General features: G+C 41.3%; 1 protein-coding gene and 1 long non-coding RNA gene across 5 annotated transcripts in view; one reads left to right on the forward strand and one right to left on the reverse strand.

Moving 5' to 3' along the window:
- The first annotated feature begins 9,433 nt into the window (after nucleotides 1-9,433).
- Nucleotides 9,434-24,515, forward strand: part of LOC135544734 (protein zer-1 homolog) — a 50,575-nt gene continuing 35,493 nt past the window's right edge. For 2 of the 3 annotated variants that reach the window (XM_064972597.1, XM_064972599.1), the window contains exons 1-3: nucleotides 9,434-9,551; nucleotides 10,688-11,032; nucleotides 11,339-11,489. In XM_064972597.1, coding sequence (XP_064828669.1) covers nucleotides 10,866-11,032; nucleotides 11,339-11,489 — 318 coding nt within the window. In that variant the 5' untranslated portion in view covers nucleotides 9,434-9,551; nucleotides 10,688-10,865. The remainder of the gene's footprint in view (nucleotides 9,552-10,687; nucleotides 11,033-11,338; nucleotides 11,490-24,515) is intronic. The other variant, XM_064972598.1, reaches the window with a different exon arrangement.
- LOC135544735 (uncharacterized) lies at nucleotides 16,969-19,217 on the reverse strand. 2 transcript variants are annotated; one of them, XR_010456370.1, is made up of 2 exons: nucleotides 18,875-19,217; nucleotides 16,969-18,194 (listed from the first exon to the last, which is right to left on the reverse strand). It is a non-coding gene; the product is annotated as an uncharacterized LOC135544735 (long non-coding RNA). The 2 variants fall into 2 exon arrangements; XR_010456369.1 differs by having other exon boundaries at nucleotides 18,362-19,217.

A 24,515-nucleotide genomic window follows, 5' to 3' on the forward strand; every position in this document is an offset into this window, starting at 1 on the left:
CGAGGGATGATTTTAGCGTTTAAGGACGCAAGGGGGCTGGCTCCATGTGAACGACAATCCCGACGCTCTGTTTTAACGTTTAAAAACGTTAATAATCCTCGCTTGCGATACAGTTTTGGAACCCTTTGGAACTTAACTTTCATACCAGCAACTTCGCTAAACTGCATAAAGCGTGCAGAAAAGGGCTAGAGGGGCCCACATATATAAAAAATACTCATAATGTCTCTTATGCAGAGGCTGCAAGGCAGAATGGTGAACTATTAGGCAGAATAAGTGGAATAATATGGTTACTCCTGTAATAAGTGGAATATTAGGGTTACTCCTGTAATAAGTGGAATAATAGGGTTACTCCTGTAATAAGTGGAATAATATGGTTACTCCTGTAATAAGTGGAATAATAGGGTTACTCCTGGAATAAGTGGAATATTAGGGTTACTCCTGGAATAAGTGGAATAATAGGATTACTCCTGGAATAAGTGGAATAATAGGATTACTCCTGGAATAAGTGGAATAATAGGGTTACTCCTGGAATAAGTGGAATAATAGGGTTACTCCTGGAATAAGTGGAATAATAGGGTTACTCCTGGAATAAGTGGAATAATAGGGTTACTCCTGGAATAAGTGGAATAATAGGGTTACTCCTGGAATAAGTGGAATAATAGGGTTACTCCCGGAATAAGTGGAATCATAGGGTTACTCCTGGAATAAGTGGAATAAAAGGGTTACTCCTGGAATAAGTGGAATAATAGGGTTACTCCTGGAATAAGTGGAATAATAGGGTTACTCCTGGAATACATGGAATAATAGGGTTACTCCTGGAATAAGTGGAATAATAGGGTTACTCCTGGAATAAGTGGAATAATAGGGTTACCCCTGGAATAAGTGGAATAATAGGGTTACTCCTGGAATAAGTGGAATAACAGGGTTACTCCTGGAATAAGTGGAATAATAGGATTACTCCTGGAATAAGTGGAATAAAAGGGTTACTCCTGGAATAAGTGGAATAATAGGGTTACTCCTGGAATAAGTGGAATAATAGGGTTACTCCTGGAATAAGTGGAATAATAGGGTTACTCCTGGAATAAGTGGAATAATAGGGTTACTCCTGGAATAAGTGGAATAATAGGGTTACTCCTGGAATAAGTGGAATAATAGGGTTACTCCTGGAATAAGTGGAATAATAGGGTTACTCCTGGAATAAATTGAATAATTGGGTTACTCCTGGAATAAGTGGAATAATAGGGTTACTCCTGGAATAAATGGAATAATAGGGTTACTCCTGGAATAAGTGGAATAATAGGATTACTCCTGGAATAAGTGGAATAATATGGTTACTCCTGTAATAAGTGGAATAATATGGTTACTCCTGTAATAAGTGGAATAATAGGGTTACTCCTGTAATAAGTGGAATAATAGGGTTACTCCTGTAATAAGTGGAATAATAGGGTTACTCCTGGAATAAGTGGAATAATATGGTTACTCCTGTAATAAGTGGAATAATAGGGTTACTCCTGGAATAAGTGGAATAATAGGGTTACTCCTGGAATAAGTGGAATAACAGGGTTACTCCTGGAATAAGTGGAATAATATGGTTACTCCAGGAATAAGTGGAATCATAGGGTTACTCCTGGAATAAATTGAATAATTGGGTTACTCCTGGAATAAGTGGAATAATAGGGTTACTCCTGGAATAAATGGAATAATAGGGTTACTCCTGGAATAAGTGGAATAATAGGATTACTCCTGGAATAAGTGGAATAATAGGGTTACTCCTGGAATAAGTGGAATCATAGGGTTACTCCTGGAATAAGTGGAATAATAGGGTTACTCCTGGAATAAGTGGAATAATAGGGTTACTCCTGGAATAAGTGGAATAATAGGGTTACTCCCGGAATAAGTGGAATCATAGGGTTACTCCTGGAATAAGTGGAATAATAGGATTACTCCAGGAATAAGTGGAATCATAGGGTTACTCCTGGAATAAGTGGAATAATAGGGTTACTCCTGGAATAAGTGGAATAATAGGGTTACTCCTGGAATAAGTGGAATAATAGGATTACTCCTGGAATAAGTGGAATAATAGGGTTACTCCTGGAATAAGTGGAATAATAGGGTTACTCCTGGAATAAGTGGAATAATAGGGTTACTCCTGGAATAAGTGGAATAACAGGGTTACTCCTGGAATAAGTGGAATAATATGGTTACTCCTGGAATAAATGGAATAATAGGGTTACTCCTGGAATAAGTGGAATAATAGGGTTACTCATGGAATAAGTGGAATAATAGGGTTACTCCTGGAATAAGTGGAATAATAGGATTACTCCTGGAATAAGTGGAATAATAGGGTTACTCCTGGAATAAGTGGAATAATAGGATTACTCCTGGAATAAGTAGGAAATGTTGCTTATGTTGGTCCAGACACAGACACGCAGGTGTGAGATTTTAAATGCTCATGTTAATGTGTATAAGAAAAGGGACACTTGACTCTTCTTTAGATGCTGTCTTTACCATACATGAGCTGCGTTCAGCCTTAATAGGCTGTGGATATACAGCCCCAGGTCATGATCAGTTGTATAATGTTTAAGCATCTACCTGATGAGGTCATACATGTTCTCCTGGGATTATTTATTACATTTACATTTACATTTAAGTCATTTAGCAGACGCTCTTGTCCAGAGCGACTTACAAATTGGTGAATTCACCATAACGAGTTGGAGTGAGGCGCTTAGACCTTCTGGTTGGAAACGTGTAGTAATATTACCTTTTGTAAAGCCTGGTAAGGACCTTTCAGGTGCTAATAGTTATAGACCAATAGCACTGACCTCTAACTTGTGTAAAATTATAGAAAAGATGATAGTCAATAGTTTGTAATATTTCCTGGAACATAGAGGTTTATTGATCCAATGTCAAAGGGTATTCCGTAAAGGTAGATCTACTTTGGATGCATTAGTAAAGGTGAGTAATGATGTTGAAAAACTCTGATCATAAAGTAAGTAATGGCTACTGTCTTTTTTGACATTGAAAAGACTTCTGACACTAAGCTAACTCTCTCTCCTCTGCTCTCATCCTTCTAGACCTATCGGCTGCCTGACACTAAGCTAACTCTCTCTCCTCTGCTCTCATCCTTCTAGACCTATCGGCTGCCTTCGACACTGTGAACCATCAGATCCTCCTCTCCACCCTCTCCGAGTTGGGCATCTCCGGCGCGGCCCACGCTTGGATTGCGTCCTACCTGACAGGTCGCTCCTACCAGGTGGCGTGGCGAGAATCTGTCTCCTCGCCACGCGCTCTCACCACTGGTGTCCCCCAGGGCTCTGTTCTAGGCCCTCTCCTATTCTCGCTATACACCAAGTCACTTGGCTCTGTCATAACCTCACATGGTCTCTCCTATCATTGCTATGCAGACGACACACAATTAATCTTCTCCTTTCCCCCTTCTGATGACCAGGTGGTCGAATCGCATCTCTGCATGTCTGGCAGACATATCAGTGTGGATGACGGATCACCACCTCAAGCTGAACCTCGGCAAGACGGAGCTGCTCTTCCTCCCGGGGAAGGACTGCCCGTTCCATGATCTCGCCATCACGGTTGACAACTCCATTGTGTCCTCCTCCCAGAGCGCTAAGAACCTTGGCGTGATCCTGGACAACACCCTGTCGTTCTCAACTAACATCAAGGCGGTGGCCCGTTCCTGTAGGTTCATGCTCTACAACATCCGCAGAGTACGCCCCTGCCTCACACAGGAAGCGGCGCAGGTCCTAATCCAGGCACTTGTCATCTCCCGTCTGGATTACTGCAACTCGCTGTTGGCTGGGCTCCCTGCCTGTGCCATCAAACCCCTACAACTCATCCAGAACGCCGCAGCCCGTCTGGTGTTCAACCTTCCCAAGTTCTCTCACGTCACCCCGCTCCTCCGCTCTCTCCACTGGCTTCCAGTTGAAGCTCGCATCCGCTACAAGACCATGGTGCTTGCCTACGGAGCTGTGAGGGGAACGGCACCGCAGTACCTCCAGGCTCTGATCAGGCCCTACACCCAAACAAGGGCACTGCGTTCATCCACCTCTGGCCTGCTCGCCTCCCTACCACTGAGGAAGTACAGTTCCCGCTCAGCCCAGTCAAAACTGTTCGCTGCTCTGGCCCCCCAATGGTTGAACAAACTCCCTCACGACGCCAGGACAGCGGAGTCAATCACCACCTTCCGGAGACACCTGAAACCCCACCTCTTCAAGGAATACCTAGGATAGGATAAGTAATCCTTCTCACCCCCCTCCCCCTTAATGATTTAGATGCACTATTGTAAAGTGGCTGTTCCACTGGATGTCAGAAGGTGAATTCACCAATTTGTAAGTCGCTCTGGATAAGAGCGTCTGCTAAATGACTTAAATGTAAATGTAAATGTGGAGAGAAGGCCTACTGATTAAGATGGAAAGACTTGGTATTGGTGGGAGATTATATAACTGGGTTTTGGCCTTATTTAATCACTCTTTTCGAGTTAAAATAGGATCCATTTTATCTGATGCCTATGGAGATGACAGTGGTATTCCTCAAGGCAGTGCTATCAGTCCTATTTTGTTCAACATTATGATATGATTAACGATGTGTATATGCTGATGATGGAGCTATTTGGAAGAGGGGAAGGAATGTCTCTCATGATCAAATCTATTCAACAAGCTATAGTGGATGTTGAAAGATGGTTGATTGACTGGGGTTTTAAATTGTTAATGGCAAATTCTTGTTGCATGTTCTTCTCAAAGAAGAAAGTTGGTGATAATATACAGTTGTTTCTATATGGACAGCCTATGGGGAGGGTTTCTAAGTACAAATATTTGGGTCTATGGTTCAGTGAGCGATACACATGGAAAGATCATGTCATAAATGTTGAAACAAAGTGTAAGAAGATTAATCTTATGTGCTCGGTCTCTAGTTATGAATGGGGTGCTGACAGACAATTGTTGATGGATATTTATAGAGCTCTGATAAGGACGACAATTGATTACGGGTGTATATTTTATGGAACAGTGGCTAAGACTTGGCTTCAGAACCTGGACAGAATCCAGTATATTGCTTTAAGGATATGTATTGGCGCATTTAAATCAACATCTAGAGTTAGGTGAGATTCCTTTGGATAAACGGCGTAAAAAAATGTCATTAGCTTATTGGCCTAGGTTGAAAGGCTAATGAGGTTGAGCATCCCACTGCTACTGTTCTAGATGACTGTTGTGAATATACTACTAGACAAGGCAGTGGATTTGGTTGGACAGTTGGAAAGCTTGCTGAAGAGAGTGGTTTGAAGGATTTGGAGGTTGGCCCAGATAGTGGGCGCACAGGAGCAGGCGTTTCAGGCATTCCTGAATTTGATGTTTGCGATAAAAGTTGCCCTCCAGTGGGTGGAGGACATATAATCTGTTAGAATTATAGTATGCTCAGATTCTCTGTCTGTATTAAATGTTTATAATATAGTAAATCTAATAGGAGTGACCTACTATTGGAGGTATTAATGTTATGGGTGTAGTAGTGAGATTCTGCATGGTCTCAGCACATTCGGGTGTGGAAGGGAATGAAATTGTAGACCAGTTAACCAAAAGAGCTTTGAAATGAGATATAATTGGTAGTAATGTTTCACTGGGTAGAGGTGAGGCTAAATGTAAGATCAGAGCCATTTTGATAGATGTGTGGCAGAAGAGATGGGACTCTGAGCCCAAGGGCTGTCATTTATATGCCCTCCAAATAAAGGCTGGTGGACCAAGATTCAAAAGTCAAATTATGGAGGAAGAGGTGGTTTTCGTTCGATTGCGCTTAGGACATTGTACATTGAACCTGTTATTACATCTGGTTGGCAAGTATGTGAATGGTTTGTGTCTGGATAATATGGTTGATGAAACGGTGGAGCATGTGTTGTTATATTGTTGTAAGTATGTTGAAGAGAGGTAAAGATTGAAGTGTAGGGTAAGTGAAGTGGGATGGGGTTGGGGGCATTTGGAAGGGATTTGGGGGATGGGGAGGGCCTATTAGAAGTTAGTTGGGCTCTTTTTGTTGAGTTGGGTAGGAGGATTTAGAAATGTTGTAAACTGTGATTGACCATACACTCCACCAGAGTAGGTGGCGGCATGCACCTTTAACGTCGCTCTTGCTGCAGGTGATTCTTTGATCCACCTCTACGCAGACGACACCATTTTGTATACATCTGGCACTTCTTTGGACACTGTGATAACAAACCTCCAAACGAGCTTCAATGCCGTACAACACTCCTTCCGTGGCCTCTAACTGCTCTTAAACGCTAGTAAAACTAAATGCATGCTCTTCAACCAATTGCTGCCCGCGCCCGCCCGCCCACCTAGCATCACTACTCTGGACGGTTCTGACTTAGAATATGTGGATAACTTTAAATACCTAGGTGTCTGGTTAGACTGTAAACTCTTCTTCCAGACTCACATTATGAATCTCCAATCCAAAATTAAATCTAGAATTGGCTTCCTATTTCGCAACAAAGCATCCTTCACTCATGCTGCCAAACATACCCTCGTAAAACTGACTATCCTGACGATCCTCGACTTTGGCGATGTCATTTACAATATAGCCTTCAACACTCTACTCAGCAAATTGGATGCAGTCTATCACAGTGCCATCCGTTTTGTCACCAAAGCCCCATATACTACCTACCATTGTGACCTGTATGCTCTCGTTGGCTGGTCCTCGCTACATATTTGTCGCCAAACCCACTGGCTCCAGGTCATCTATAAGTCTTTGCTAGGTAAAGCTCCGCCTTATCTCAGCTCACTGGTCACCATAGCAACACCCACCCGTAGCACGCTTCAGCTGTCTCAGCCTCCAGTATTTATGCTGCAGTAGTTTATGTGTCGGGGGGCTAAGGGTCAGTTTGTTATATCTGGAGTACTTCTCCTGTCCTATTCGGTGTCCTGTGTGAATCGAAGTTTGCGTTCTCTAATTCTCTCCTTCTCTCTTTCTTTCTCTCTCTCGGAGGACCTGAGCCCTAGGACCATGCCCCAGAACTACCTGACATGATGACTCCTTGCTGTCCCCAGTCCACCTGGCCGTGCTGCTGCTCCAGTTTCAACTGTTCTGCCTTATTATTATTCGACCATGCTGGTCATTTATGAACATTTAAACATCTTGGCCATGTTGTTATAATCTCCACCAGGCACAGCCAGAAGAGGACTGACCACCCCACATGTGCTCTCTCTAATTCTCTCTTTCTTTCTCTCTCTCGGAGGACCTGAGCCCTAGGACCATGCCCCAGGACTACCTGACATGATGACTCCTTGCTGTCCCCAGTCCACCTGGCCGAACTGCTGCTCCAGTTTCAACTGTTCTGCCTTATTATTATTGACCATGCTGGTCATTTATGAACATTTGAACATTTTTGCCATGTTCTGTTATAATCTCCACCAGGCACAGCCAGAAGAGGACTGGCCACCCCAAATAGCCTGGTTCCTCTCTAGGTTTCTTCCTAGGTTTTGGCCTTTCTAGTGAATTTTTCCTAGCCAACGTGCTTCTACACCTGCATTGCTTGCTGTTTGGGGTTTTAGGCTGGGTTTCTGTACAGCACTTTGAGGTATCAGCTGATGTACGAAGGGCTATATAAATATATTTGATTTGATATTTCACTGGTAGTTCCCAAAGCCAACACCTGCTTTGGCCGCCTTTCCTTCCAGTTCTCTGCTGCCAATGACTGGAACGAATTGCAAAAATCACTGAAGTTGGAGACTTATATCTCCCTCACTAACTTCAAGCATCGGCTGTCAGAGCAGCTTACCGATCGCTGCAGCTGGACACAGCCCATCTATAAATAGCCCATCCAACCAACTACCTACCTCATCCCCATATTTTTTATTTTTTTTCCTGCTCTTTGCACAACGATATTTCTACTTGCACATCTTCATCTGCACATCTATCACTCCAGTGTTAATTGCTAAATTGTAATGACTTTGTCACTATGGCCTATGGCCTTACCTCCTTACTGTATACAGATTTTCTATTGTGTTATTGACTGTACATTTGTTTATCCCATGTGTAACTCTATGTTGTTGTTTTTGTCACACTGCTTTGCTATATCTTGGCCAGGTCGCAGTTGTAAATGAGAACTTGTTTACAACTAGCCTACCTGGTTAAATAAAGGTGAAATAAATAAAAAATATATTTTTAAAGTGTACCAATGGCCTAATGGAATTTGACTTATGAATTAGGGCTAGGGTTACCACTGCTAATTTTTTTGTTATGCCATCTCACCATAATCAATCGTTATTCTTCTACTTTGCATTATTCAATGTAAATAATAATTAGAATAGCTTATTTCAGTAACTATGCACATATTTTGTGTAGTGTATGCTATGCCAGACCTGGCTACAAGTTCATTAAGTTCATTAAAACTCATCAGTTTGAGATAGCTAAACATTAAACAAATTGTATTACCATGAAATGCTTACTTAGGAGCCCTTAACCAACAATGCAGAGTTTTTTTTAAAGTAAGACCAATTTGCTAAATAAACTAAAGGCAAACTAGTAACACAGTAAAAATACATTCACGTAGATATTACCTCAATTAGCCAGACTACCCGTGCCCTCCGCACATTGGCTTCCCGGACTATTTGCATTCTGTCCACCCACCCGCCAACTCCCTCTTTTACGCTGCTGCTACTCTCTGTTTATCATCTATGCATAGTCATTTTAACTATATCTACATGTACACATTACCTCAATTAGTCCGACTAACCGGTGCCCCCGCACATTGACTCTGTACCGGTACCACCATGCTACTGTTATTTTCACTGTCATTTTACAGTTTTTATTTTATTCTGTATTTCTTTACTCATCTATTGTTTACCTAATACCTTATTTTTTTACTTAAAAATTGCACTGTTGGTTAGGGCTTGTAAATAACAAATAAACTTTGATTTGAAATAACAATAATGAGTCTATATAGAAGTGGTACCTGAACCAAGTCAATGTGCAGGAGTACAGGGTAGTCGAGGTAATTGTACATGTAGTTAGGGGTAAATTGACTGCATAGTTAATAAACAGAGAGCGTGTGTCTGTGTTTCCGTGGAGGCTGCTGAGGAGAGGAATGGTATCAAACACATCAAAGATGTGGTTTCTATGTGGTTGATACCATTCCATTGACTTCATTCCAGCCATTACTATGAGCCGTCCTACTCTCAGCAGCCTCCACTGGACAGTGTGTGTGCTTAGAGTCAAGTGACTGTACATCGAGTCAGTGCAAAAAAAATAAAATATGAATAGATAAGAATAAAATAAGGGTGTCAATGCAAATAGTCCGCTACCTTCCTTATCCAGAATGTGGAGAGAATTTAATTAACAGTGATCATGCAACAATATGCTTTCTTAAAATTAAATGGGAAATAATTAACATAATATTCTACTGAAGCAGGAAGCAATTCATAACAACACAGATGAACCGGAAGACGATGTTGTTTTGTTGACATCAGACGAACACGAAAAACAGAGGAGAATATAAATGATTAAACCATAAATGAATTGAATCAACCAAAGAACTACCCGTGTGCAAAGCTAAGGTATGACAGTGTCCGATAAACTGCAAATGAGCAATGTTGACAAATCCTGTCTAAAGCTAGCTAGATCGCCAAACATTTAGTCACAAGCTAGCTAATGAATCTAATTAACGCGAGTTACAGTTGCTGAGCTAGCCAGCAATGGATTTGATGTAGCTAACGAACGTTATTTAGCAAAATAGCTATATGTCATGGTTGAAATTCATACTTCTAATAAAATATGTTATCGAATACAAGCACCGACTTTTTTCTAATTGGTTGAGACATAACGGCTTGAAAGTTACTATGTAAGCTGAGATTCAATTGGCGCCGAATTGAACAACATAAATGAGGATAAAGTCGGCGATTTTAGTATTCCATACATTTTTATTAAAAATCCAAATTTCATGCCGCAGTTGTACAGGTAAGCGTTTACAAAATTGACGTTTTTACAAGTATCAACCGATGGCGACCCAATAATGTCGCTAGTAAATCGCGCGGTCAGTTATCAACAAGGTTATTCAGCTCCGCCTCGATAGACGGGAATTGAGTTGAGCGTTCCTCAGCTAGCATGTTTCACCCCTTCCATGGCGTGGCTAGCCACTAGCTACTTGACATACTCATTTGTACTTGATCGATTTTGTCGAGGTGTTTGTAGTTCGGTAACTTAGTTAACTACTGCCATCAAATGTAGCTAGCTAACGTTAATGATTCAGAAGTAGCTAAGCAGTTAGCTATCTAGCTAAATATTTAAGCTAGTTTCCGCAAACATTCTTAATTGAAAGAATCACATTAATGTTATGGAAGCGAAGCCTGTCATTACATGTGTTGCCATTTGGATTGTCCTAAATCCATTTAGTTTGGCCATGTAGCAGACAAACTGGTACGAATTTCACCTGCCAAGTCCCACTTGTTTAGATGTTGCTCAAATGGAAACGCTTGCTTTATTTAGCCAACTAGCTAGCCAAATACTTTGTTTACAGTCTTAATCATACTTTTTTTTATGACACGATTTACAGTGTTAACAATGAGTTTATGATAATAACTTGCGTCATTAGACTGTAATTGTCATTTCCTTAAACATGAAGTATATACTTTTTGATATTTCTATCAAAGCAATGTCAAGTATCCCAATGACAACAACTTGTCTTTGTCTCCAGCAGCTTCTTGTAGACCTAACCCCGGAGTTAAGGAGGTCTTGAGCACACTGCCTCTTCTGTGACCACCTCATCTATCCCGATGCCTACCCTTTGAGAGCTTCCCGGCACCTACCTCCTGAGGCCACCTGCTTTGCCCTGTTGTTGTCAAACAGAGGGGAAGGGAGAAGCAGCAGCCGACATGGCAGCCAAGGCAGGGGACAACCCTGACAGCCTCATGGCACTGACCACAGCCTTCTGCCTGAGGAACCTGAGGAGGACCATGTGCTACCTGGGAGAGAGGAACAAGCTCTGCCTGCGCTCTGACGTCTTCCTGCCCAGCGAGATCTGTGACAAGCTGGTCAACACGTACGTATAATTGGGATTTGTAATGGGTGCTAATCCTAATGTTCAATTAAGCACTGTCAGACTGGTTTTGCTTGTTGGTTTGTCTAATTTTTCACATTATGTTGCTATGGTCTTATGAGGTGTCAAGGATGCTTTCATGATCAATCACTTTATTAGCAGCAGCTCATGAGCATTGATTTATGATTTGCTTCAAATCTCAATGTAAATGAATTGTCAAATGCCAACCATAGTTTGATACTGTATGTCAATTTGATCTTATGTCTGGAATAATTATTTGTCTGCTGTTTTATGTATCCATCTTCACAGATACACGGAGCTGGTCCATATGGACAGTAACTTTGAGCCGCAGGACGGCTTCTTCCAGCTGTTCTCGGACCCGCACAGCACCAGGCTTACCCGGGTACAGCTGAGGGAGGACTTTGTGCGTGACAGGGACCTGGAGGCCATTGGGAAACAGGTGGGACATTGTGGAGGTAGATTAGTCTGGTCCCAGTTCTGTTTGTGTTGTATAGCCCCTGTGGACCATAGGAGTTGGCTAGACAGTACAAACAGATCTGAGAGCAGGCTATAGGTAGACTCCAGTGCCCTAAAATGTCATACTTCTTCTGTATTTCCGGTAAAGGCAAGCAGGGGCACTCATGGGATTTCGAGTGATGGTGAATATAAAAAATACATTGAAATGCCACAAGTGCCCCTGCTGCGTTTTCATGCATGAAACGGGTGAGGTGGCAGTGTTTCCTTCTGGAGGGCGTCAAGGCCCACAGACAATGTGGAGGGCATTGGATTGGTTTCTCCAAGTACCTCTAAACAAATAAGCCATGACAATACCTTCTTTCTAATCAGGACCAAAACAACAGCAAGACGCACTAATGCAAAAAAAAAGTATAATAATGTTCAATGGCAAAATTTTACTAATTGAAAAAAAGCACATACAATGAGTGAACAAAGCATTAGGAACACCTGCTCTTTCTATGACAGGTGAATCCAGGTGAAAGCTATGATCCCTTATTGATGTCGCCTGTTAAATCCACTTTCATCAGTGTAGATGAAGAGGAGGAGACAGGTTAAAGACATGGTTTGTGTATTCATCCATTCAGAGGGTGAATGGGCAAGACAAAAGATTTAAGTGCCTTTGAATGGGGTATGGTACAGTGGTTCCACACCTTGCGTGCTGCCGCAGAATTCTGTGGCACGTCATTAAATTGTCAGCCATTTTTTGTTACTGCAAGTTATTTCTAGTTTGACCACCAGAGGGCAGCTTTGAGAAGCATTTGAAAGTATTCCGTATTGGCATTACCAGAGAATTTAAAAACTTTTTTGTAAAACATAGTACATGTGATTGATTTTAAGAAATTTAGCTTAATTAATTTGATTAAACTACCCATCCCGGATCCGGGAGAATTGTCATCAACTGACACTAATTAGCATAACGCAACGGACAAAAAATATTACTAGAAAATATTAATATTCATGAAATCACAAGTGAAATATAGTGAAACACAACTTAGCCTTTTGTTAATCACCCTGTCGTCTCAGATTTTGAAATTATGCTGTACAGCCAAAGCAAGACATGCGTTTGTGTAAGTTTATCGATAGCCTAGTATAGCATTATGTCCAGCTAGCAGCAGGAAGCTTGGTCACGAAAATCATAAAAGCAACCAAATTAACCGTATATCTTTTATGATCTCCGGATGTTTTCACTGACGAGACTCCCAGTTAGACTGCAAATGTTCATTTTGTTCCATAAAGATTATTTTTATAGCCGAAATACCTCCGTTTGTTCTTCACGTTTGGTTGAGAAATCCACCGGAAACTGCAGTCGCAACAACGCCGAAGAAGATTCCAAATTAGATCTATAATATTGACAGAAACATGGCTTATTAGTAGGAGCGAGATAAACAATGGCCGCATTTGTCTATTACGCACAAATCGCTCTGAGAGCCACCAGCTGACCACTGACGCAATGTTGTCGCTCACGCTCATTTTTCAAAATAAAAGCCTGAAACTATGTCTTGTGACACTAGACACATTAGGGAAGCCATAGAAGAAGGAATCTGGTTGATATCCCTTTCACTGCTCAATAGGGACGCAGAGGTTTCTAAATAAGAGTCACTTCCTGATTGGATTTTTCTGCAGGCTTTTGCCTGCAATATCAGTTCTGTTATACTCACGGACAATATTTTTACAGTTTTGGAAACTTTAGAGTGTTTTCTATCTTAAGCTGTTAATTATATGCATATTCTATTATCTGGTCCTGAAAAATAGCCCGTTTACGTTATTTTTCCAAAAATGAAAATAGTGCCTCCTAGTTTCAAGAGGTTAATATTATGGTGTTTCTATTCAGAGAAAAAATGAAACCCTCAGGGTTTCCGTTAGGATGGAATGGAAAATATCCTGCTGTACAACATGACGGTCGGGAGTAGGCTACAGGATTGGAGGATTTTAAATTGTTTACCTTCAAGAGACAACTTTTTTCCAATATTTCTGTAAATCAGTTATATTTATTCCCATAGTAATTCGTTATGGATCCATAATTAAATCAACCTCTGCAATTTGAAAGAGTATTATTTTACGAAATGTGTTTATTTGTTTATTAGGCTACTGTGCAGTCTACAATACATACTGTAGTAAACATGGGAAAGTGCCTAATTCCTTACATAAGGGAGAGCAGGCTATGTCTGTACTACAGAATGCAGGGCACACGGGAGATCGGTGTTATTTCGTAGTTGTGATGCCTTCACTATTATTTTACAATGTAGAAAATAGTAAAAATAACAATACTGGAATGAGTAAGCGTGTCCAAACTTCTGACTGGTACTTGCTTAATTCATTTGATTAATATTACAGTGATTCTATTCTATGAAAAATGAAAAACCCTCTGGGTTTCCGTTAGGATGGAGCAGAAAATATGGCGCTGTACAACGCCCATAAATTCTGAGCATTGTCAGTTTGTAAATTCAGGTGCGCACACTGGACGTTCAGGACGTTCAGGCCGATGAGTAGTGTTGATTTGAGCATTCTGGCCTTACAATGGCAGTCAAGCTAACGTTGGTTAGCTACTTCCAGACACAAATTTACTTGCTCAAGCAGAGCTAGTCAGGCAGTTTTCGTGTTACCCCGAGCATTGGTGACTGTGCTGCTGGAAACAATTTAATTACGCATTTTTGCTGACTTTACTGACACTGGCCATATTCAACCAGTGTTGAGTAAGTTCATTATTCTGTGCTCTGGTACACTCAGACGAGAGTGCTCTGAAATCGGTGTAGATGGCCAGAGCGAATTTATGAAAGCACCCAAATGTCCATTGAGAACTCACAATGACTATACCATTTAGCTAAGCTAAGAATGATGGGAATAATCAAGTCAATAAACGTTGGGTAGTCAGATAGCCTATAGTTAATATCCTGGCAAGTTTGATGTATAACTACTAACATTAGGTAGATAGCCAACATACCATTACGTACTGCTGTAATGATGTGCTATGTGGTTCGTAAGGACAGAGTAGCTAACAAATTGTCAGCCAACATAATGTGTAAGGTAACTTATTTGAAAAGTCATTACTTTATTACATTGAGTAGCAAGCTATCCCTTGGTCATTAGGGCAAAACTGTTTTGTTTTTTCACAACTACCTCGGAAATTAGACTATTCTTTAGTAAAGGTTGCATAGTCTATTGTTCAGCTATTAGCCCCCCTCCCCAACTTGCAACAAATGTTTGTTGTTCCCATCTCGTTCCTTTCCCTCTTCCACGCGTCATCATTCTGCGCCTGAGTGGCTCACTTGTGGGCGTGCTGGCAGGATATGGCAGCATCGTCGGTCGTGAGTCAAGAATTCTGCATACAGTAGCAGGTTTGTATGAAGGTGTGGTTATTCACAGGCAAATTGTTATATGCTATGGGGGTACATTTGTGTCTTTTTGTCGAGAGCAATTGTTCTGAAAGCAACTTTTTTCCGACACAAAGGAAGTCATAGCGGACACCTACGAAGAAGGGGACTATGTGATGATGGAATCTCAGGTAAGCAGCACTGGGCGTTCTTCCATCCAACTTTTACATAGCTAGCAGTTAGCTCCTATGATTCAGTGTATGTTCATAACATTCTACTATATTACATACATGCACACCGTAGAATGATAAATCATGCAATTATTATTCTCAAGCTAATCAAAAGCATTTAACTACGAATGTTGAATTAATCTAACTTTCTTTCATGGCAACTCATAAGCAGGCCATGTCATATTTGTTTCATAGCTGATATATAATCATATTTCATGACAGTGTAACGGTTAGCTTTATTTACAGAAGGATGAAAGAACACAATATGTCTGTCACGAAGAGTTTTTGCAGCGTGTAGATGGTGCAGGTATCATTGCATATTTCCCATCACCTAATGAACAACCACAATACCAGTCTGGTGTTAAGCTTTCTGTGCTGTGTTGACGTATCCTGAAAATTACATCTGCTGCTTTATATCTCAATTATTCTTTTCATATCTACAAAAAATAAGCAATTTTCTTTACTTTCAGAGAGCGAGCTGATCAAGGGGTCGAAAATGTAGATATTTCCAGATGTTCACTGTCCGAGGAACAGGCCGGGGAAGCTTTACTGTGGCGAAAGAGTCCATAACCAGAGGTAATTGAAATGTTCTGTGTTATTTTTCTCCATCTCTGCCTGTCTTGTTGTACATGGAACCTGTCTCACATGCATTTATTAAAAAACCTTTAAGATGTCAGCTGCTAATTTTCAGATTTACACCACATAAACACAGACATCCTGTTGCTGCCAAGTCATGATTTCCCTGGGTGTTAGCCTTGCAATAACCAAGTGATGAGACACATAGCTCTCTATATTTAAATGTTTCAGGTACACTCCGATAGGTGTCTGCGTCACATACAGTATCTTCTATTGACATCATCTTCTATTGTTTGTCCTTGTGTCTGTTTTTCAGCATAAAGTACTCTGTAGTCACTTAGTGTGGACACCAGGTGAGACAACACACGCACAATAAGTCTCTCTAATTTACTTCATCCCTCTCCCCCTTCTCCCTAAATCCTCTAGGTTATATCAGCTGTATTGATAAACCCCTCCTGGATCTGAACTGGCTGACATAGAGGGCACAGCATTATCATAGGTGAGAGGTTATTAAGGAGATGCTTTACATTGAAATACAGACAGAGATGTAGTAGTCCCAGACTTAATGATCCAGGGTCAGTTTTGCATTTCACCTCCTGATGATTATGATGACCGACCGTGTTAGAATAAAAAAACGAGGCTTAATCATGCTCTTTCTATCCATCTGTCTCTCGCCTGCAGGTACGTTTTGATGTGAGAGAGGAAGCCAGTCCCATCATCGCCACCTCACCCACTCTTAAGATAACCTTCGGGCCAACTGGGGGCCCAAGGCTGGTTATGAACTGAGAGAATATTAGGGTAGCACTGTAATTCATTAATCATATGCTGTCTGGCGCAGTTCTTATCTATTTTCCTTTCTGTCTTCTACACCTCTCTCTTCCTCGTTTTATAATGCACACCATATGTGCATTGAAGTACATATTGAACTTGTATTTATAATATAATATTACAAATATCATAATTTTCATGCATCTATGTATTTATAACACCTGGATAATGAACTTCTTTCAATAAAGCATTTCACATTCTCCACTGGATGAAATTAAGTATTTAATTGAAATACTATCCTGTGTCCTCAGATCAATCTCGATGAAGGGAGTTAGATATGCATAGTTTTTTTCCCTGTATTTATGAATTACAAATCAATCATGTTTCTAGTCTATTACATAGTTACAATGTGTAATCATTGATGTCCCAGGAGCAGGAGTGGTAAACACTGTTGAAGTGTATAATTGTAATACATACATGCAGACACAGCATCATTCAAATAATGGAGTTTGAAATGACTGAAAAAGAATGTTTCAGATTTATACCTGAACCGCACCTTTATTTGCCAAGGAAGAGTTACATGATCAGTGAATATATTCAATGTACAGGCTACAATGTGGGGATCTAATGCGTGGTAATAACTACAGTACATGTATATAGGACTTGCATCCTTGGCACAATAAAGTTATTATATTCTACTCAATCCATAGGCTTCATTAATGCCATTCAGACTTGAAGTTGATACAACTATGATAGCTGAGGTTCATAGGTTCTGAACTAATATTCATAGCAAAAGTTTGAGGGTCCATACACAGATTGGCTACTTACTGTAGCAAGCTACAGATCCATAGGCACACAGATCGGCTACATACTGTAGTTAGCTACACATCCATAGACACACAGATCGGCTACATACTGTAGCTAGCTACACATCCATAGGCATACAGATCGGCTACATACTGTAGCTAGCTACACATCCATAGGCATACAGTTATTTTCATCCTCCACTACACAATAAGCAAGTAAACAGTTAGCTACATATGGTACTTCAGCTGCATTGCAAGGCAAGCTTACACAATTGTACATTCAATTTGCAGTAAATGCTTTCGCTAGCTAGATTCTTTACATCCACTGTTTCACATGACAACAGCCTGGTTTTCTGGTTTTCTCAGGAGTCCCTAAAACATTAAACAACACAAATTATACAATTCTCCTGTCATAACACTAGCTAGCTAGCTGGCTAATGTTAGCTAGTCGGCTAAATAGCGATTTCCGTAAATTAACTTTATGACAAAACAATATGCACAATCTTTTGTCTACATTAACTAACATATTCTTCTCAATTGTACATGTTTTGCTTGACTCATTATGACGTTATAATTACTTGCATTTGATATCAAATCAAATTTTATTCCACCTTAATATTTTCAGCCATCTTTGCTGAAGAAAGTCACCAGGGACGGATGGATCGTGTCAAATTTGTCATTGGAACCACTCGATATGATTGGTCATTTTTGGGTCCCAAAAACCTTAGGACCCAAATCCATAATGAGTGCTCGAACTCCCCCTTGTGGTGGTCTGAAGCAATGAAGCCGTGATGCTGGGTACCTCTCAGTCGCGCGGTGCAAGCTTACAACTTTTTAACTTTTTAAAGTGGTTTGAGTGTGTCAAGAAATGCAACGCTGTTCCAAAGGACATCCAGCCAGCTGCGAGAAGCATTGGAGTCAACATGGGCCAGCATCCCTGTGGAACACAGAGTCCAAGCTGTTCAGAGGACAAAAGGGTGCAATTATTAGGAAGGCGTTCCTAATGTTTTGTACATTGTGCATAGTGAGCAAAATAATAATGCTAATAATTCAACTGTCATGTTAATAAGCATAATTCATTAGCAAAAATGCATTATTTCATGAAATGTAGTGCAAACGACTCACTGTATAATAACACAAAGATTCAAACCAACTGTCCAGTGTTGACACAGTTTATATAGTAATAAACCTTGACATGAAGGCCTATACATTGTATATAATGGTTGGGGAAGACCTTGGTAAAGGACACCTATCACCTTGTGTAGGATATCCACTGCCACTGTGTCATCCACCCTCCCATTTGGAGGACAGGGACCAAGTGGTGTCCTGTTTTAACTAATCACCCTGTATTCAGAGTTTAGTTTGTCATGGTGTACAACATTGGCAGCTAAAAACTGTATTGCGGTGTACAGTCCATGCCCCAAAAAATAAACAAATAATTAAATAAACAAATCAAATGCTAAATGTTCTTGGGAGAGAGCATCACGATCATAGCCAGGGGTAAGCCTCGGGAGCCTCAATCAGGGTCAGTCTGGTCTTGGAGCAATATGACTGTGGTCCAGAGCCGTTAAACAGAGCAGTCTGGTCTCTGTAGCTAGAAAGCTACTCCTTGACCACCACTGATCACGCAGCACCCACCTGGTGATGCCCCATCAGCCGATGGGGCTGCCGGAAGGCTCACCGCACCTCAGTGGTATTCTAAAGCAGCCTGTAGTCTTCCCGAGCATTTGTCCACATCTCTGCTGTCCTCTTGCTTAGGGCTTCTCCGCTAAAAAAACATATGCTAGCCGGTTAGCTAGCTTGCCAAACCAACCATCCTTCTGATCTTACTTGACAGTTTTATAATGAAATACACTGTTAATAATACTAATTTAAAAATGTTGAACAGTCATCACGTCTTTGTCAAGTTTTCACTCTCAAGTTCTTAAGTTGCTCTCTCAAGTCTGGTTGTCTTTGGGTCTTTTTTCGCGATTGGATTCAGGCTGGTGGGGGACGGGCTTAGAGGCGGTGCGTGTCTAGAATGGTCACTTACACGGGAGTGATGGACGAACTAACAAATGCTTGCCCTTGACCTGTCCACTGGGTCATCAATAGTTACCACAGCCACAAATTCAGAAGGCCCGCCTACTCGACCAATCAGATGAGGGAGTGTCATGACACATTATCCGATCGGCTTGCAGGGGCAGACTAAAGACATGCATTTATTGTATCTATTACTCCATCAATGATTCGGTTATATATTAGATATAGTAAAACCAACTGTTATAAATACAATGTTTTAATCGGCCCTTAATCATAGTTTCTTGTCTTAACCCATAATAGGTTTACTCCAATATCTGCATAGTTTTTAAAATGTCAGCATGTAGACAAATACATTGACTTGGCTTGAGTTAATTTTTTTATTTTCAATATCCACAAGTAAAACGTACACAGTTTCACAGAAATGTTCACAGAAATGTACATTTTAGAAATTGGCAGATTTTTTTGGGGGGGGGGCTTGATGTAAGATACTTTTTGCCATGCAGTGTAAGTGGACACCTCCTTGTCAAATATCTCATTCCAAAATCATTGACCTTGATATGGAGTTGGTCCCCCCTTTGCTGCTATAACAGCCTCCACTCTTCTGGGAAGGCTTTCCACAAGATGATGGAACATTGTTGCTGGGACTTGCTTCCATTCAGCCACAAGAGTATTGGTGAGGTCGGGCACTGATGTTGGTCGATGAGGCCTGGCTCACAGTCGGTATTCCAATTCTTCCCAAAGGTGTTTGATGGGGTTGAGGTCAGGGCTCTGTGCAGGCCAGTCAAGTTCTTGTGTGTCACATTTACAAACCATCCACAGAGACAAACTGATATCTTTCCGACAGATAAGTTCTAAACCAGGCGAGAATTTGTCCATGTAGACCAATTAGGTTTTCCAATATCTCCAAAAGTATGTGGTGATTGATGGTTTCAAAAGCAGCACTAAGGTCTAGGAGCATGAGGACAGATGCAGAGCCTTGGTCTGACTCCATTCAAATTTGATTTACCACCTTCACAATGAGTATGTCCAGAGACATGTTGGACAAAACCCACTAAGTCGATGATGGCTCAGAAAGACTTTTGGAGTGGGTCTGTGGACTTTTCCATGTTAATATTAAAGTCATCAAAAATTTGAATATCGTTTGCCAAGACTACAAGGTCCGCTAGGAATTCAGGGAACTCAGTGAGGAACGCTGTATACGACCCAGGAGGCCTGTAAACAATAGCCATAAAAAGTGATTGAGTAGGCTGCATAGATTTCATGACTAGAAGCTCAAAAGATGAAAACAGTCATTTCTTTTTTTTTGTGTAAATTTTAATTTGCTGTCATAAATGTTAGCAATACCTCCACCTTTGTGGGATGCACAGGGGATATGGTCACTAGTGTAACCAGGAGGAGAGGCCTCATTTAACACAGTAAATTCATCAGGCTTGAGCCATGTTTCAGTCAGGCCAATCACATCAAGATTATGATCAGTGATTAGTTAAGTGACCATGACTGCCTTAGAAGTGAGGGATGTAACATTAAGTAGCCCTATTTTGAGATATCACAGTCTCTTTCAATAATGACAGGAATGAAGGAGGTCTTTATTCCAGTGGGATTTCTAAGGCGAACACCGCCATGTTTTGTTTTGCTCAACCAAGATCGAGGCACAGTCGCGGGTTCAACAGAGATAGCTGAGCTGACTACACTGACTGTGTTAGTGGCAGACTCCACTACGCTAATGCCCTGCTGCCTGCACCTTATCTCATTGTGGAGCTAGAGGAGTTAGAGTCCTGTCTATGTTCGTAGATAAGATGAGAGTACCCCTCCAGCTAGGATGGAATCCGTCACTCCTCAGCATGCAAGACTTGGTCCTGTTTGTAGGTGAGTCCCAGAAAGAGGACCAATTATATACAAATTCTATATTTTGGGAGGGGCAGAAAACAGTTTTCAACCAACGATTAAGTTGTGAAACTCTGCTGTAGAGCTCATCCCTCCCCCTAACTGGGAGAGGGCTAGAGACAATTACTTGATGCCGACACATCTTTCTAGCTGATTTACACGCTGAAGCTATGTTGCGCTTGGTGACCTCTGACTTTTTCATCCCAACATCGTTGGTGCTGACGTGGATAACAAAAACCCTCTACTCTCGGTAGTTTTAGCCTTAGCCTGCACCATCTTCAGATTACCCTTAACGTCAGTAGCCCTGCCCCCTGGTAAACAGTGTATGATCGCTGTATGAATATTTTTAAGCAGCTCAGACCGTAACGGGTGGAGGAGAGACCTGAGAAAGCTAGGCCTCTGACTCCGATTCGTTGCTTAATGGGGAGAACTGGTTGAAAGTTTCTGTCGGCTGAATGAGCGACACCAGTTGAGCTAAGCTTTCTTTCCAGAAGAGGCTGTGGGGACTGTGTGGGGGGATTTATATCTGTACTTACTGGTGGCACAGACACTGTTCATCCTTTCCTACACTTAAATTGCCCTTGCCTAACAATTGCAACATGTCTATCCTCACCATAGTTTTCCTGTATATTATGAGTACAGCGACTGCTATTATTTGATGGCAAAGTGTTAATATTACTACTTAGCTTTTTTGGGTGGTGGAGGTCCTGTCGAACCATGTCCAGATTTATTTATTTATTTATCGAACCTTTATTTAACTAGGAAAGTCAGTTATGAACAAATTCTTATTTACAATGACAGCCTACCCCGGCCAAACACGGACGACGCTGGGCCAGTTGTGTGCCACCCTATGGGACTCCCAATCATGGCCAGTTGTGATACAGCCTGGAATCGAACCAGGGTCTGTAGTGACGCCTCTAGCACTGAGATGCAGTGCCTTAGACCACTGCACCACTTGGGAGCCCAGATAAAGCGTCCGGGGTGAGAAAGTTGAATGAAAAAAGTTTAGCGATGAAAAAACGGAGATGTAGATTAATGTTTTAAAAGTAAAAAACGAAACATTTGGCAGATAGCCAAGTAACAACAGACAGAACGGAGACAAGTCTGGAACTAGTGATTTAAATCAAATCACCCCCCAAAAATGTATTGGTCACATACACATGGTTAGCAGATGTTATTGCGAGTGTAGCGAAATGCTTGTACTTCTAGTTCTGTTAGTGCAGCAATATCTAACATGTAATCTAACAATACCACAACAACTACCTAATACATACAAATCTAAGTAAAGGAATAAGAAAATATAAATATATGGATGAGCAATGACAGAGCAGCATAGGCAAGATGCAATAGATGGTATAAAATACGATATGTACATATGAGATGAGCAAATGCAAGATATGTAAACATTATTAAAGTGGCATTAAAGTGACTAGTGATCCATTTATTAAAGTGGCCATTGATTTCAAGTCGGTTTGTAGGCAGCAGCCTCTCTATGTTAGTGATGGCTGTTTAACAGTCTGATGGCCTTGAGATAGAAACTGTTTTTCAGTGCTCCCTCTGCTATTTCCTGAGGTCCACGATCATCTCCTTTGTTTTGTTGACGTTGAGTGAGAGGCTATTGTCCTGACACCACACTCCGAGGCCCCGAAAAATAACCTCTCGCTCAACGTCAACAAAACAAAGGAGATGTTCGTGGACTTCAGGAAACAACCCCCATCCACATTGACGGGACAGTAATGGAGAAGGTGGAAAGATTTAAGTTCCTCGGTGTATACATCACGGACAAACTGAAATGGTCCACCCACACAGACAGCGTTCAAAATGATAATCAGCTAGCTAGCTAGTTAGTTTGCTATGTTGGCGCGCTAGTCTCTTCCTCCCAATGAGTCTCTCGCGCCAGATGACTTACTTCTGCACGTGGTCTGCTTTATCAGGTACAGATGGCCCTAAAGCATAAAGATAATTGTAAGTAACTTGTCAATAAATAATCATAACAGTCATGAGAGCTTGGGACCTGATAAACGGATCAACTACATCCAACAAGAGTCCAAGGACAGAGGGATACACTAGCTAGAACCTTCTCATCGTGGATCTGGTAGAACAAAAAGTTGTCAATTAGCTCCTATCTAAAATCTTAGCACCATGTTTATCTAGCCAGCTAGCTAGCTAACACAACAGATTAAAGGGTTAGTTATTGTAATCTTTACTAACTTGTCACATAGCTTTCTGCTAAGCTAGCCTGCTTATTGCATGCATGTCCCGGGACGTCGACACGAGCCTTATTATTAGTGAAAAACTAAACTAATATTTTCAACAGGAGTTTGATTTAGGCCACTGTCAATTCATCCATTTCTCAATACTGCTCCTTTCTGTTGGAGAATGAGCTAGCTTGCCTCTGTTGATGAAGATCTTGTGCAGTGCTTGTGGCACAGGGGTTGAGTGGCGGCTGTCATAGCAGCTTCTTCGCTATGTAGAGGGACTATCGGCTAAGCCGATAGAGAAGGGCCGATAGACTAGAAAAGGCCAATATCGGGCCTGATATATTGGCTTGGCCAATTTATCGGTCGTTCTCTATTCCAAATGTCTCTAACGCCCAGAGTGAGGATTCTAATGCGTGTGATGATAGAATGAATTTACTGTATGCAGACATTTGCACATCTCCAGTCAGAACAGATCCTGCCCAAACGTTTTCCCCCTGGAGCCCGCATTGCCTTATTGTTGTTTTCCTTACTAATAATTCCTGTGTGCCAAAGTGTCAAAGTAAGTGCATTATTACCTTGTTATCCAATTTCTGTATATCGTGTTATGTCATTTCTACTGTAGCACACCGTATTTATGTGTGGAACATAATGCGTTCTATGTGTTCCTTTATAACTGCGGCCACACAAGGTACTGACTTAATAACCTCTATGGTGTTATACTCATTTGCGCTTATATAGCTACGGTTTTAAATTAGTTCTGTAAAACAATGTTAATGCTAATGGCATCAAATAAGTATTAGCTTGTGTTGTATCCTGAAGCTGCCCATGCTGGCCTTATCATGACCATAGCATTGGCCTGTATTTGGCCTACATAGCTCTGCCCTGCCCCCTTGTGGAGCTCTTCAATTATTATGATACTTATGATACTTATATGTTCAGGGAAGTCAGGAACACGCAGTCAGTCAGGAAAGCTAAGGCCAGCTTCTTCAGGCAGAAGTTTGCATCCTGTAGCTCCAACTCCAAAAAGTTCTGGGACACTGTGAAGTCCATGGAGAACAAGAGCACCTCCTCCCAGCTGCCCACTGCACTGAGGCTAGGTAACACAGTCACCACCGATAAATCCATGATTATTGAAAACTTCAACAAGCATTTCTCAACGGCTGGCCATGCCT

The sequence above is a fragment of the Oncorhynchus masou genome, chromosome 8, assembly GCF_036934945.1.
Source record: "Oncorhynchus masou masou isolate Uvic2021 chromosome 8, UVic_Omas_1.1, whole genome shotgun sequence".
In the NCBI taxonomy this organism is placed as follows: domain Eukaryota; kingdom Metazoa; phylum Chordata; class Actinopteri; order Salmoniformes; family Salmonidae; genus Oncorhynchus; species Oncorhynchus masou.